Source organism: Convolutriloba macropyga, chromosome 3 (assembly GCF_964194025.1).
Source record: "Convolutriloba macropyga chromosome 3, txConMacr16.3, whole genome shotgun sequence".
Classification (NCBI taxonomy): domain Eukaryota; kingdom Metazoa; phylum Xenacoelomorpha; order Acoela; family Convolutidae; genus Convolutriloba; species Convolutriloba macropyga.
Genome location: NC_134470.1, coordinates 28,123,417 through 28,137,126, shown reverse-complemented (window position 1 = coordinate 28,137,126; position 13,710 = coordinate 28,123,417). Strand labels below are relative to the sequence as shown.

At 32.6% G+C, this 13,710-nt stretch overlaps 1 protein-coding gene across 21 annotated transcripts in view; it reads left to right on the top strand.

The window, feature by feature from the left end:
• Nucleotides 1-13,710, top strand: part of LOC142336128 (voltage-dependent T-type calcium channel subunit alpha-1G-like) — a 155,833-nt gene that overhangs the window by 18,023 nt on the left and 124,100 nt on the right. For all 21 annotated transcript variants that reach the window (XM_075384700.1, XM_075384697.1, XM_075384698.1 and 18 more), the window contains exons 7-8: nt 3,901-4,052; nt 4,286-4,489. In XM_075384700.1, the coding sequence (XP_075240815.1) occupies nt 3,901-4,052; nt 4,286-4,489 (356 nt within the window). The remainder of the gene's footprint in view (nt 1-3,900; nt 4,053-4,285; nt 4,490-13,710) is intronic.

The window sequence follows — 13,710 nt, the reverse complement described above, 5'->3', positions numbered from 1 at the left end:
TGCTTCATTAATTGCTCTCGAAAGAAGTTCGTTGCAATTATTGTAAACGTGTTGGTCTTTTTTTCATGCAACTTTTCCGCTTTACTTTTTTCGCGCTTCTCATCTAGAACATTATTTGACTCATCAAGTGACTTTTTCACGCTCTCTTTCTACTTTTTTCAGTGATCTTCATTGTTCTCACTCTTCAGTGTTCTCACCCAGTTTTGTCAATTTTGAGTTCTTTCAGACCTAGGTGTCAAAGAAACTCCTCTAGGGTTTTATAATAGGTTACTGAATAGTTTCTAGTGGTAGTGGAATGGTTTCAACATTTTAACATCACGAATTTTAGCATTTTTTTGACAAAAACGTGCAAATTGTTTCAATTTAATTTTCAATATTCACGTTTTTCTGGACGAAGGGGCAAGGAAACGTCCTTAAGAATTTGATGATAAGTTACTGAAAATTTTATTTTTGAAATGGAATAGCTTTCAATTTATTAAAATAACAAATTTTAGCGAGTCTTTTTTTTTATAAAACTTGCCTTTTTCCAAGGTTATTTAAAATGCTTGTCGATTTTAAGGTTTCTCCAGCCTCAAGAGCCAAGTAACCTCATCTAGGGCTGGAAAATAGGTTACTGTATGTTTTCTAAATGTAATGCAATGTTTTTCAAAATTTCAACAACACGAATTTTAGAATTCTTTGACAAAATTTGCATTTTTTTTTCAATTTTTTTGACATTTATGGTCATTGTTCAAGTTTTTTCGGCATCAGGGGTCAGAAAACTTCCATTTGGGTTTGATAAAAAGTTACTGGAAATTTTACATTGGCCTTGGAATAATTTTCAACTTTTTAATATCCCAAATTTTAATAATTTTTTTAAATAAAATTTAGTATTTCCAAGACTTTTGAATTTTTTGTCATTTTTTAGGTTTCTCCAGCCTCAAGAGGCAAATATCCTCCTCCAGGGCTATATTGTCGATTAGCTTCCAGATATAATGGAATGTTTTTCAAGATTTTAATATCAGCAATTTTTATAAATATTTGCGATTTTATCAAGTTTTTTGAATCTTTTTGAATTTTTGCCTTTTTACCGGCACCAGGGTCCTAGGGACCTCATCCAAGTTTTGATGATAAGCTATCGCAGAGTTTCTAGAATTAATGGAGTGTTTATCAATATTTAAATGACTCCAGGTTTAATAATTTTTTGATAATTTTTTTGTAATGTTTTGAAAGTTTTTATTATCATGTTCCAAGTTTATGGATCTTTAAGAGCCAGTGAAACTAGTTAAAGCTTGAATTTTGTATTATTTTGCCATTTTTTTGAATTATCAGCTTTTTGTTTGATTTATTTACTAACAAGTCTGGAAAACTAAAAGTTGCAGAGTCGAATCAAGCTAAAACTAGCCTCACCAACAACTCGCCGGTCGTTTGAGAGCAATTGGCCCGACATTAGTCGGTTATGTTTTTTATTATTATTTTGTCATTCCAGGAGTAACTTGTAAGACAACAGAAAAAATCTTTACTCGTTGTCTTTTTGTTCTTGTCATTGATGGTCAGGACATCCTTAAGGGTATAAATTGCCGCTCTTCATTGTTCTCACACATTTTTGTCATTTTTGAGTTCTTTCAGCCCTCGGTGTCAACGAAGCTCCTCTAGGGTTTTATAATAGGTTACTGAATAGTTTCTAGAGGTAGTGGAATGGTTTCAACATTTTAACATCACGAATTTTAGCATTTTTTTGACAAAACGTTCAAATTGTTTCAATTTAATTTTCAATATTCACGTTTTTGTGGACGCAGGGGCAAGGAAACTTCCTTAAGGATTTGATCATAAGTTACTGAACATTTTATATGTGACATAGAATAGCTTTCTTTTTATTAAAATGACAAATTTTCGCCAGTCTTTTTTTTATAAAACTTGCCTTTTTTCAAATTTATTGAAAATGCTTGTCGATTTTAAGGTTTCTCCAGCCTCAAGAGCCAAATAACCTCATCTAAGGCTGGGGAATAGGTTTCTGTATGTTTTCCAATTGTAATGCAATGTTTTTCAAAATTTCAACACCACGAATTTTAGAATTTTTTTGACAAAATTTGCATTTTTTTTTCAATTTTTTTGACATTTATGGTCATTGTTCGGGTTTTTTCGGCCTCAAACGTCAGAAAACCCTCATTTGGGTTTGATTAAAAGGTACTGCAATTTTTTTTTTGGCCATGGAATGATTTTCAACATTTTAATATCCCGAATTTTAACAATTTTTTTAAATAAAATTTAGTATTCTCAAGACTTTTGAATTTTTTTGTCAATTTTTAGGTTTCTCCAGCCTCAAGAGGCAAATATCCTCCTCGAGGGCTGTATTGTCGATTAGCTTCCAGATATAATGGAATGTTTTTCAAGATTTTAATATCAGCAATTTTTAAAAAGATTTGCAATTTTTCCGAAATTTTTGAATCTTTTTGAATTTTTGTCTTTTTTCCGGCACCAGGGTCTAGAATTAATGGAGTGATTATCAATATTTTAATGACTCCAGTCTCAACAAATTTTTGATTTTTTTTAAATTTTTGAAAGTTTTTATCGTGTTCCAAGTTTATGGATCTTTAAGAGCCAGTGAAACTATTTAAAGCTTGAATTTTGTATTATTTTGCCATTTTTTTGAATTATCAGCTTTTTGTTTGATTTATTTACTAACAAGTCTGGAAAACTAAAAGTTGCAGAGTCGAATCAAGCTAAAATTAGCCTCACCAGCAACTCGCCGGTCGTTTGAGAGCATTTGGCCCGACATTAGTCAGTTATGTTTTTTTATTATTATTTTTTCATTCCAGGAGTAATTTGTAAGACAACAGCAAAACTCTTTGCTTGTTGTCTTTTTGTCCTTGTCATTGAGGGTCAGGACATCCTTAAGGGTATAAATTGCCGCTGCCTTTCTAACATTCAAGGAAAGTAATTTCAGCGCTGTTTGTGGTTTTGCTTCATTAATTGCTCTCGAAAGAAGTTCGTTGCAATTATTGTAAACGTGTTGGTCTTTTTTCATGCAACTTTTCCGCTTTACCTTTTTTGCGCTTCTCTTCTAGAACATTCTTTGACTCATCAAGTGACTTTTTCAAGTTCTCTTTCTACTTTTTTTAGTGATCTTCATTGTTCTCACTCTGAACTAAAGCTTGTTGCTAATATATAAGCGATTGCAGCATAGCAAAAGAATGGGCAGTGCTTCTTGCAAATGATTGGGAGGTTCATGGTGCGAATCCCGGCGTTGTCAACTATTTTTTCACCATCAAAGAAAAATTTATCTAGGCTACAGCCTCTGAAATAATTTGCCTCACCTGTCGTTAGAGAGCAATTCTCCCAATATTAGTCGGTTTATGTTTTTTTAAGTTGTGTCTTTCCGCAGTTTTATTTTCTTTCTTTAGCTTACAAAACTTTGAATATTAAGAGACTAGGAGATCGAAGCGTTGTTTGGAGTTGTTCAATTTCAATGTGATATGACAAAATGGATATATGCTTAATACTGAGTTAGAAAAGTATCTTAGTTATTTTTGTTTACTGAATAGAAACGATCACTCCAAGTTTGATTTTTTGAGACTCTAAGACTTTAAATCCTACATCGAGAATGACATCAACTTGTTCCCTTAGTTTCCCGATGTGATATATTCAATGCCAATGCTAATGATAACGGGAGAAGCTCATTAAAGTAAAATATTTTTTAAAACTTTTCTTTGAAACCGCTGAATCGGCTGGGTCTTCCTTTTTTATTGCAAAAAGTAAATGAAAAGTCGTATGGTTAAAAATACTTGAAACAAACAATACTTCAAATCATTCAGGCACAAATTATAAACATCAATCAATTTTCTTAAAGGATCACATTATATAATTTAACTATAATTTATCTTTAAGAAGAGGGCCATTAAGTTTATGTTTGTATTTTAGCCAGAGTTATTGACCAACATAGTTGAGACTAGTAACCTCGTCTTCTCCATCATATTCGCAGTAGAGATGCTTCTCAAACTGCTTGTGTATGGTCTTTTCGGATACCTCAAGAACGGATACAACTTGTTCGATGGATTCATTGTCATTATCAGGTTACACTCCATATTATTCATTTATCCCCAATCATAAATAACAGTTTTCTTGGCTTTACCTAAAAGCTAGCTGATATCAAGACCACGACTCTGGTATTCGAAAGTTTAAATAATTAGGTGAATTGAGAAGTTGGTTGAAATCGAACAAAATCACAAAAAAATTAACTTCTGAGATTTTAATCGTATATCGTGTAAGATTTCTAACTTTTGTCAAGCTGAGGTGTTTGCTTTAGTCTGATAGAGTTGTTTGGAGGTAGTGGGGAGGATGGGGAGGGTTCCTCTGGGTTGTCTGTCCTCAGGACATTCCGTCTGTTACGAGTCCTCAAACTGGTCAGATTCATGCCTGCACTCAGAAGACAACTGCTTGTGATGTTGAAGACTATGGACAACGTCGCCACTTTCTTCGGACTCCTCATGCTATTCATGTTCATATTCAGGTCAGTTGTTCCTCAAAAATAAATTAACTGTAGCCTAGTTTAGACCTCGAATGACGAACGGACAGCACTGGATACAGTTTTTTTGGCTGTCAAAAATTTTGATTTTGTCCAATAGTGCTAATTATGCACAATATCCAATTGTTTCTAGTACAGTATACTCATTCCGATATGAAAAACGCAAACTCGTAGATTCCGTACTTAACTATGTTGTTTATAAGTGACCTATCATAAAAAATCTGCCAGTTGAAAATAAGTAATCATTAAAACATAAATTATATTAATTAATACCACTCATGCTTTATTGAGCACTTATTTTCAACTGACTTGTTTTTTATGTAGGTCATTTATAAACAACATTAGCTCATGGATTTCCTAATGATGAGCGGATTCAAATATAGAAAACACCTTTGAAGCAAATTATTGTTGACTAAACAAGTTACAAAACCAATATCCATGGAAATAAGTTCGGCCGGATTCAAAATCTTGCAGGAACATTGCAAGTTTTTTTTAATTCTGAAAATTTTTAAAATTATATTTGGTGGCTAAAACTAACTAAAAACCAAATGAATTGACTTATACAAGAATTTCGATCAGCAGAACTGATTCTAATAAATTTTTTTCAAAATACTAATTGATTTCGAAATCTTGCAAGAATCTTGCAAGTTTCTTGCAAGATTTCCAATTCAAATACGATTTTTCGCTAAGAAATTAGAAACATCGCGAGCCATCAAATTCCTTCTATTGTCCTTTTTATTGTCCTTTGTATTGTCAATTTATCTAATAAATGGCAAAAACAAACACTTTCAGCTTTTTCTCTCAATTCTTTATTCTAAGATGAAAGTCAGGTCTAAATGTCTTCCTATTGAGCTTTAAGTGAACCCATTTGGTGCCTCCTGTTGATGGCTACTGTTCTTAATGGCCTTAAAGTTATTTCATTCCACAAGTATCTGTGTGTTTTTGAAGTTTCACTTTGTTCTTCTTTCTGTCAATATTTAATTTAGTTTCATCTAAAACAATCAGATTCAAGTTTCAGTTAACTCAGACATTAACCTCTCTGTTGATGTTATAAGTTAACTGATCTTTCTTTAATTAGGACACTCCTGCGTGAGCTCCCAACTCTTTCTCACTTCGCTCTCTTCATTGGTACGGCGCTCCTTGTTGGGCTCAGTAATTCCACGCCTCTAGTTGACAAAGTTATGGATGCTCTTGCAAAAACTAGCGCACTATCGAACAAAAATTGCAGAGTAGAAAAACTTGCGACATATCTTGCAAGTTCAAGTCAATAGAAAACCTTCAAGATGTCTTGCAAGTGAATCAAAGATCTTGCAAAAAACTTGAAAGTGAATAGAAAAACTTGCAAAAGCCTTGCCAGAAGATTGGTACCGGTATGCATTCCCTTGCAAAATGGCCTTGCAAGATTCTTGCAAGCTTTTTAATCTATCGACCACTACAGCTAGCTGAAATCAACGCTTGTAAATCAGAAAAGGAACAAAAAATAAACATTACCAATTAGTGTAACTCAGTGATGATCTGCCTCGAAGAGAAAGCTACTAAATCCAAAATTTCCTTGCACCAGTTATATGTTTTGCGTGGGACCAGCACTTGGTCACAGCGGCTTATTGTCAACGTTTCTTTTCTTAATTTTCCCCGAACTTCATATTTTTTGCAAATCGCATTGCTCTTTTTGGTAAATATGACCCTTTTTTGCCTAGAAATTCTTATTCGTACCCTCATTGAAATCAGAATTTGTAATTCTTTTGTCGAACTGGTGGTACAGTTAAATGAGAGCTCAGCACTACAATAACAGCTCCACGGAGGCAGCTGACCAAACTCTATTTCTCTCTGGTAGAGGGGTCAAACTTTCATGCCAGCAAATTTTTTGCTTTACCTCAATTTGATGATTGACACCTTTGCCTTATGAAATCTAAGAGTTAGTTAAGATCTAAATTATCTCAAAATAATAAAAAAAGTTTTTTATGCCAAAATGAAACTAACACCCCAACCTTTTAAAACATATCAACATCCGGTCAATCTATTTACGCTAAAAGTTTTTTTACGAAAATGATAACTAATGATGTACATTTACCCTAAAAGCCAAATTTTTGTTCAGATTTACAGAAGTTGAACAAAGTTAGTAAGAACAAGCTGTAATATATCGCCGTAACAAGAAATTAAATTTAGTGTGAATACTTGTTGACAGTTATCAAGTTTTGTTTTGACGAGCTGTGGTCTTTTGTTTCGAAAGGCTATCTAATATGAAACCAATATTCTAAAAGTGCAGTATTCGCTATGTAGTTTGCTTGAAGTGAAACAAATATACTGTTTTTGTGAATTGAGGCAACTTTAAAACCAGTAAGTGCTTTTTTCTAAGAAACAGATATCTTCACCTTGAAACATGCAAATTGAATACTTTTCCATTAACCCTGAAAAAATTCACAGCTATATAAAAAAAATTGGATTCGTAACAGCTATTTTCTTTCCTAACTGTAGATGTGTTTGAAAAACATTATTGATATGAAAACTAATTTTGTATAATTACAAAAGCTGGAATAGATGTTTGAACAAGTCTTGATGTCATAGAATTTTTATGATCAATGGTGTTCTATTGCACAGTTAGTGCTGTTTCACTGCAAAAAATTTTAACCTCAAATGAGCTAAATAATATTGATTGGAAATTTTGATTTTGACAGATGAGAATAATTAATGTTTTGGTTTCACGTAAGCAAAAAAGGAATGCACTTTGGCTTCAGTTCTTAGTTTTTTGTGGGTCTAGATTCAAGACTTCATTGGTAATTTTTCAGTAAACGTAAGAACTTTATTTGTTTTCAGTTTTAATCGTTTTAGTTTCTCGTTGCCTTTGGTTTCAATTGCATGAATCAATTTTCCATTTGATACGAAAAAATTTTTGGGGCATTCGATTCCCAAAAGAGTTGTCTCTATCCTACTCTGGTGCTATTGTCCTAGCAAAAATAAAACATTGGAATACTACTTATCAAGTTTCCCTTTTCAGCATAATTAACTTTGTTTCTGGACAAAATCGTGAAGTTGAAAAGATGAAACTCGTCCTATATTGTTTGTTCATGGCCTACAGAAAATGTCAATAAGAAATCAACATCTCCAAGATGATCAAAGCATACTCTTAAATTTTACTTGACAACATTTTTGTCAATAAATGTCGGCTACTGTAAAATGGATAACAGCAAGAAACTATTAGACGCTTAAAACCAAAAATTTTTCAACAATTTTATCAAATTTATTACTCCAATTTTTCCCACCTTCAAATCGACGATACTGAAGTAAACAAGCCTACCGAAATTTACTTGTGCTTGATATGGATTATATCAAAGATTTATACTCAAAAGGTTGTTGTTACTTGGTCTTTTTGACTAGAGTGGGGATATGTATTCATTACAGTGCAGAGGTATACCCAAATCGTCGCGGGCAGTTATGCCCGATGTGTGTATCTCGTGTTCGTTTTTACTATGTTAATACATTGAAAGTGGGACAATATTGCAAAAAATAGCTACTTTAGCAGAAACCGGTAAAATGGAAGGGAATAACGTATCCCGTGTTCGCAAAAGTGTCCTAATTTTAGCCGCGTAATACAAGTACAAACTTAATAACCTATTTTTCGCGCGAGTTGTATCACGCATCCGCTCAATTTATGTATCAATTTTTCGCACACAAGGTATCTCGATTTCGCATATAATCCGCAATTAAGCGTAACTTAATTACTACTTATTTAATTAAGCCTTTCTTATTACTACTAGTAGTACTTTATTACTACTTTATTACTACTTATAGTACTTTATAGTACGTATAGTACTACTTTCTACTACTAATTAGTACTATCTATTACTAATTATTAAAATTGGCCAGTCCCACATTGATATACAAAGCCTTTGATGTGCGAGGGATTTTTTTCAAAAAAAATCAATTTTGAGGTTGCATGTATTTAAAGCACTTTAAAGCTTTGAAAGCTTCAATTAAATCTTTATAAAAGTGCTTATTGCATGCTCAAAATGCTCGCTAATAATAGATACCTAAATTGAGCGGAAACGTACTACAAGATTTGTTAACTACTTTTCGCACCGAATGTTCTTTTATTTCGCAAAATTGGCGAACCCCTTTTTGCGAAAAGTAAGATACAAAGGATGTTATCTAATTTCGTTCATTTTATATAACTAATTTTCGAGCCAATTTTACTAAGGCGGAAATTTTGGGGTTTACCTCTTCACTGTAATGTTCCATTTTCAAAATTCATGAAATAGAGAGCGTGACTATACTGTTTTACTTCTTTTGCTTAATATTTTTCCTTTGTGTAGTGACATTTGTTTGACTGTACGCCCTCAATTTTTTGTGGGCAAACATTCCTCGACTTCATATTTAAAAGAATTTTGTCAAGCGCATTATTGAAAAGCTTTTAAAACTTTCAGCAAATTGCAAAGATAGAGTGTGTTAAAAAATCAATTGACCTGAAAATTGACGTTTGAATCGGATATTTATCTAAATTATACGAGGAAGTTCATATATGGCATTTCAAAAATCTACTGTCAATTACAAAGGACGTTTTTTTAAAGTGATCATTATAGTCACTATCAGCTTCAACTTTAAAAAAAGGATACACTTTTATTTTATATACCCCATACCATTATGAGATACGTGTCATGTAGTTCGTATCGCGTTTTAAACAATAAGCTTCGAGGCTTAGACAGTTCTCGCTCCAGGTAATCCAGTGTCGTGAACAAATATGTCTATCAATTGTTTTCGTAGCTCCTCTGCCCTTTCTAGCGTATCAAAAATCTTGTAGAATAGTCGCAAGCGCTGCTAGGAGCGTTGAGTTTGTTTAAAGAATTGGGCTGTCATTTGAATGCAACGGGCGAATTAGTTTTCGCCGATTTATTTAACCTTTCTTTGTTTATGAACAAACTGGAACATGTTTTGATAGTTCCGATCAGCGATCCGCAGCTTATATGATTTTGACTGCCCTCGATTTCATTATAAACACAGCTATGACCACCATGGGTTTTGAAATATTTCATGAAGTAAATTTCTTTTGACTTGATTGGTCAAATTCTTCTTTTACGAGTTTAATGATGGACCAAATTGTATTATTTCAAATCAATGCAAATGTCGAACATCATACAAAATTCTAAGAAGTCATGCTAGGTCATGTGTGAGTTGTGTAATTTCTTAGCGGTCATGCAAAGATGTTAAAAAAATCAATCTTACTCCGATAAAGCTTTAATCTTTATACAGGAAGAGATTATTCAGAAAAAAAATCAATCAACGCTGCAATAGTTTTCTAAAAAAAATTACTTCTAAAATTCTAAAAAAATTCTAAAAAATCATTCCAGGTCATATATGAATTGTATGATTTTTTAATAGTCATGCAAGGATAAAAAATTGTTTGACCCTAGATGAAAAATTGCTCAAAACTGCGTCGACAGTCAAAGTTAGTTACTTCGGGAAATAATTTTGCGCTTGACTGATTCATGTTTTTAGCGAGGTTTCAATTCGTTGCACATGGCCAGAGTTTTGAGAAATTAGTCAAATTTTTTGGATGGCCAGAAATTAAAAATTATAACTTCACTAACAGTCATAGAACTAATGGGCATTTTCCGAAAAATTAGGTACCTTGAATCAGTGGTTTTACGTATAAATCAAGTAAAAAAGTCCATTTTCAAGGTTATTTTAAGAAGTTATTCTGCTAGCTTTTTTCAAGTCCAGTGCTTTTTGCGTTTATATTCAGCATACACAGACATTTTGGACTATTAATTTTAATTGAAGAACTAAATTCGGAGGCACCACAGGAAGTAGGGAAAAACACTATATAATGATCGACAGTTTCAAATCTTGCTGGATTCTTACAGGCAATACGGAAGCATCATATATTCTTGCAAAATTGTTTTCAAGATTCTTGCCAAATTTTCAATCCTTTTATCACTTAGATTCGCTGTTTTGTTTCTAATCTTGAAATGTTGCACCAATAAATTTAATTTATACAATGTCTCCTATCGATCTTCATTGTCAAGAAAAAATCATAGCCATTTTTATTGATTTCGCAAAAGGTGCTGCAAGTACAGATTTTAATAATCAGGAGAGAAATAAATAATGAAGATGTCTACATATTTATTTAAAGATTTTTTTTACGTGTCTACACTAAATTGCCTTGAGAGGGTCTCAGACGTCACCTTGAGGAATCAATTTTGACTGTAAATTATGAACAACAAATTGATATATGAAGTAGCTGTAGCTTTTCCTGAATCGTTACCACAGAAATTCGAAAATCCAAAAGCGAAATATTCAAATCATGCAATAGTTGTTAGTCGTTATATTTGCTCTTATTTTCCAACAACCCTTTTTTCTTAAAATGTTAATTTTGAACTTTTAACTTTGCGCCACAAGATAACGCATGTTGCGATATGAAGATATAATAAAATAAAGCGCACTATAATCAAAGATGTATCTATCATAGCTAGCATGTAAACTTTTCATTTATTCTTTCAAAATCAATCTTGAACACATCTAATTCAGACATACCTTCTAATTTTTGCAAGGCTTTATTTCGCCAGAACTTTGAACTATGACTGAAAGTTTCTTGGATCTTTTCCGTTTTTGCCTCCAGCTTATTGGGTGCAATTTTTTTGCAACCCCCAGACAAATGTGCATTTTTTGCGTAATGATTTACAATATAATGGCACGTGCCCTGTAACTGGGGGTGCATAACGTACTGGGGGGTGGGGGGAAAAGACCCAGTTTTGTATAAAAAGAACTTTTTCGACTTTATTTTAGGAATTATACATTTTGTTGCAAGCTCACAAAAGACCATGGTATTCAGAATCGTCTTAAAATTTTATTGATAGATCATAATAAATCACTGCTAAAAAGATATTAAAGAGATTTTTTTTTGAAGAATTTGCCTCTTTTTTCAAATTTAAAAACAATTTTTATAAAAGTGTTTTTTGTTATTTTTGAAGATCTGAATTACTCAGTAAGCAGAGACATCAAAAAGACATCAAAGAGACATCATTTATAAAGAATTTTGGAGAAAGTTTCAAAATAATTAGTTGGTGATTTTACGCCACACCTCCTTTAATGATAAAATTTTATTTGAAATGATCTCTTTATATCATTCATAAATAACCGAAACGAAGGCTGAACCTCAAAACCTGTAAAAAAATTCTGTTTTGGATATCATCGTCAAAGTTCAATTTGATATCATTTTAACATGCGACTTAATTAACTAGTAATCTACGTAAATTGTTCATCAAAGACACCAAGTCTCAACTCCTGACAAAGACGTATCTAAGAAGTGTAAGGTAAAATTTTTGAAAAATACTCAGCAAACAGAATGACGTAAGAACACTATCAAAAAAATTAGTTTAGAAAAAAACGCAAATTCTGATCCAATCGAGTTCTGTCAATATAAAGCAAAAAATAGCCCAGTCAAGTGCGAGAATATCGATCTTTTTATCTGTTTGTTTGAACAACGAAAAAATGTAGCGTAATTACTTTTATTGGTGTTGCAACTCAAAAATGTCCGATTGTTGCGTTTTTAGTGAGAAGGCGTACCACGAAAATTATGTTAAAAGTAATTTATTACGTGCGCAAAATTAATTTTTTTTTCTATAAAAATTTCGACTGCTAATTATAATAACAATGGTATGATGATGACTTCCGATACACTTTCAAAGTAAACTTTCTGAAACTAAGAAAGAAGAAACAAACCAACTTTATAAATTTATGCTAAGAATATGACAAAATACTTTAGCTATCGTTGAATGAAAATTGTGGTCTTCTACTCGGAATTAAAAACCAGGGACAAAGTGGCGTTTTATTTGACAGTAAAGATAACATAGAGTTTTTTCCAATTACAAGATTATTTTTTCGTCTGTATCCCGCAAAACTTTGTGTACTTTCACAATTCTCTTTCAGTTTTAAATGACCGCTTAAGGACCAAACTCTACTAATTAGAATTTACAGTTTAATAAACGCCCTTATCTTCTCGGCTGGCTAAATTAGTTCTGCTAATTTATTTTACACTTCAAGGATTGGTGATTGTATGGGTGCTCTGTCTTTTCTTTTAAGATGCGTTTGCCTATTTCTCCATGATTTGACCCTCCATATGTAACTAAACAGGTAAGGCCCAGTGGACATTGAGTTTAATTAGGGAATCCAGGGTACGATTTCATCGGTCGCTAAAACTATCAGACTTTTGACTCGTGAATCGAATTATCTGGCGATATTGTTCTCTCTGATTTTAAGGTTGCTCCAAAACGTTCCTTTGGGTCACAAAAGATTGCCCTCGTGCCAGGGCACTAAGACCCCCTCATGCGACTAAGATTTTGTTATAATATGTACTTAGAGTCTCTAAATTGGCCTTGACAATCTTTCACGTGCTCAGTTTCCTGAGTTTGCTGAGAAGGTCTAGATTGAAATTAATAGAGTCATCTGTTGAAGTTTTTCAACCCCGAATTGTGAGGTTTCTCCTGTTTTTTCCTCAGTTTTTTGGCCAATAGTTCTTCAATAGACGATGGTTTTAGTCCATAGGAGTTATTTTGGGTACATTTTTACATTTTTGGTTTGTAAGTTTATATGATGGTAATTCCAACTTAAACGCAAACAATAGGTACTACTTTTTGCATATTTTTCAAGACCTTTGAAAATTTGGCAAAAGTTTTTTGGTTTTTTATTTTATATTTTTTGAACTTATATTGGCTAAATAATCAATTTTATGGCTTACTCGTCCTGCAGAAGTTAGATATTGGAAACAAAAAATTGGTTTTGAAGATATTAGTTTCGAGAGCTTACTTTTGTTAGTTTTTGCCATTTTTTCATTTTTAAAATAATTTTTAGTCGTCTTCGCCTCTATTTGTTCATTACATTTCTTTATGGTCCTCTGCTAAACTGCGAATTGATTTTGTACTAGAATGAAATGGTTTTGAGGTCTTAGTGATTCAGCAATTATGCAAAATTGCGAAGATTTTTGCAATTTTTTTTGTCAAATTTGATTTTTGTTATTTTTTGTTCTTTTTTTCGAGTTCAAGGGGTCCTATGAACTTCGTCTGAGCTTGAAACTGAGTTCGTAGGTTGGTTTTAGTTGTTCAATGTTGGTTCTGAAGGATTTTTGCCAGGAGTCCTCAGCAAACCTAGTGTTTTTATAGCTGATTTCAAGTTTTTAACATTTTTGCGGGTTTGTCTTGCGTCTGCTTGTCTCG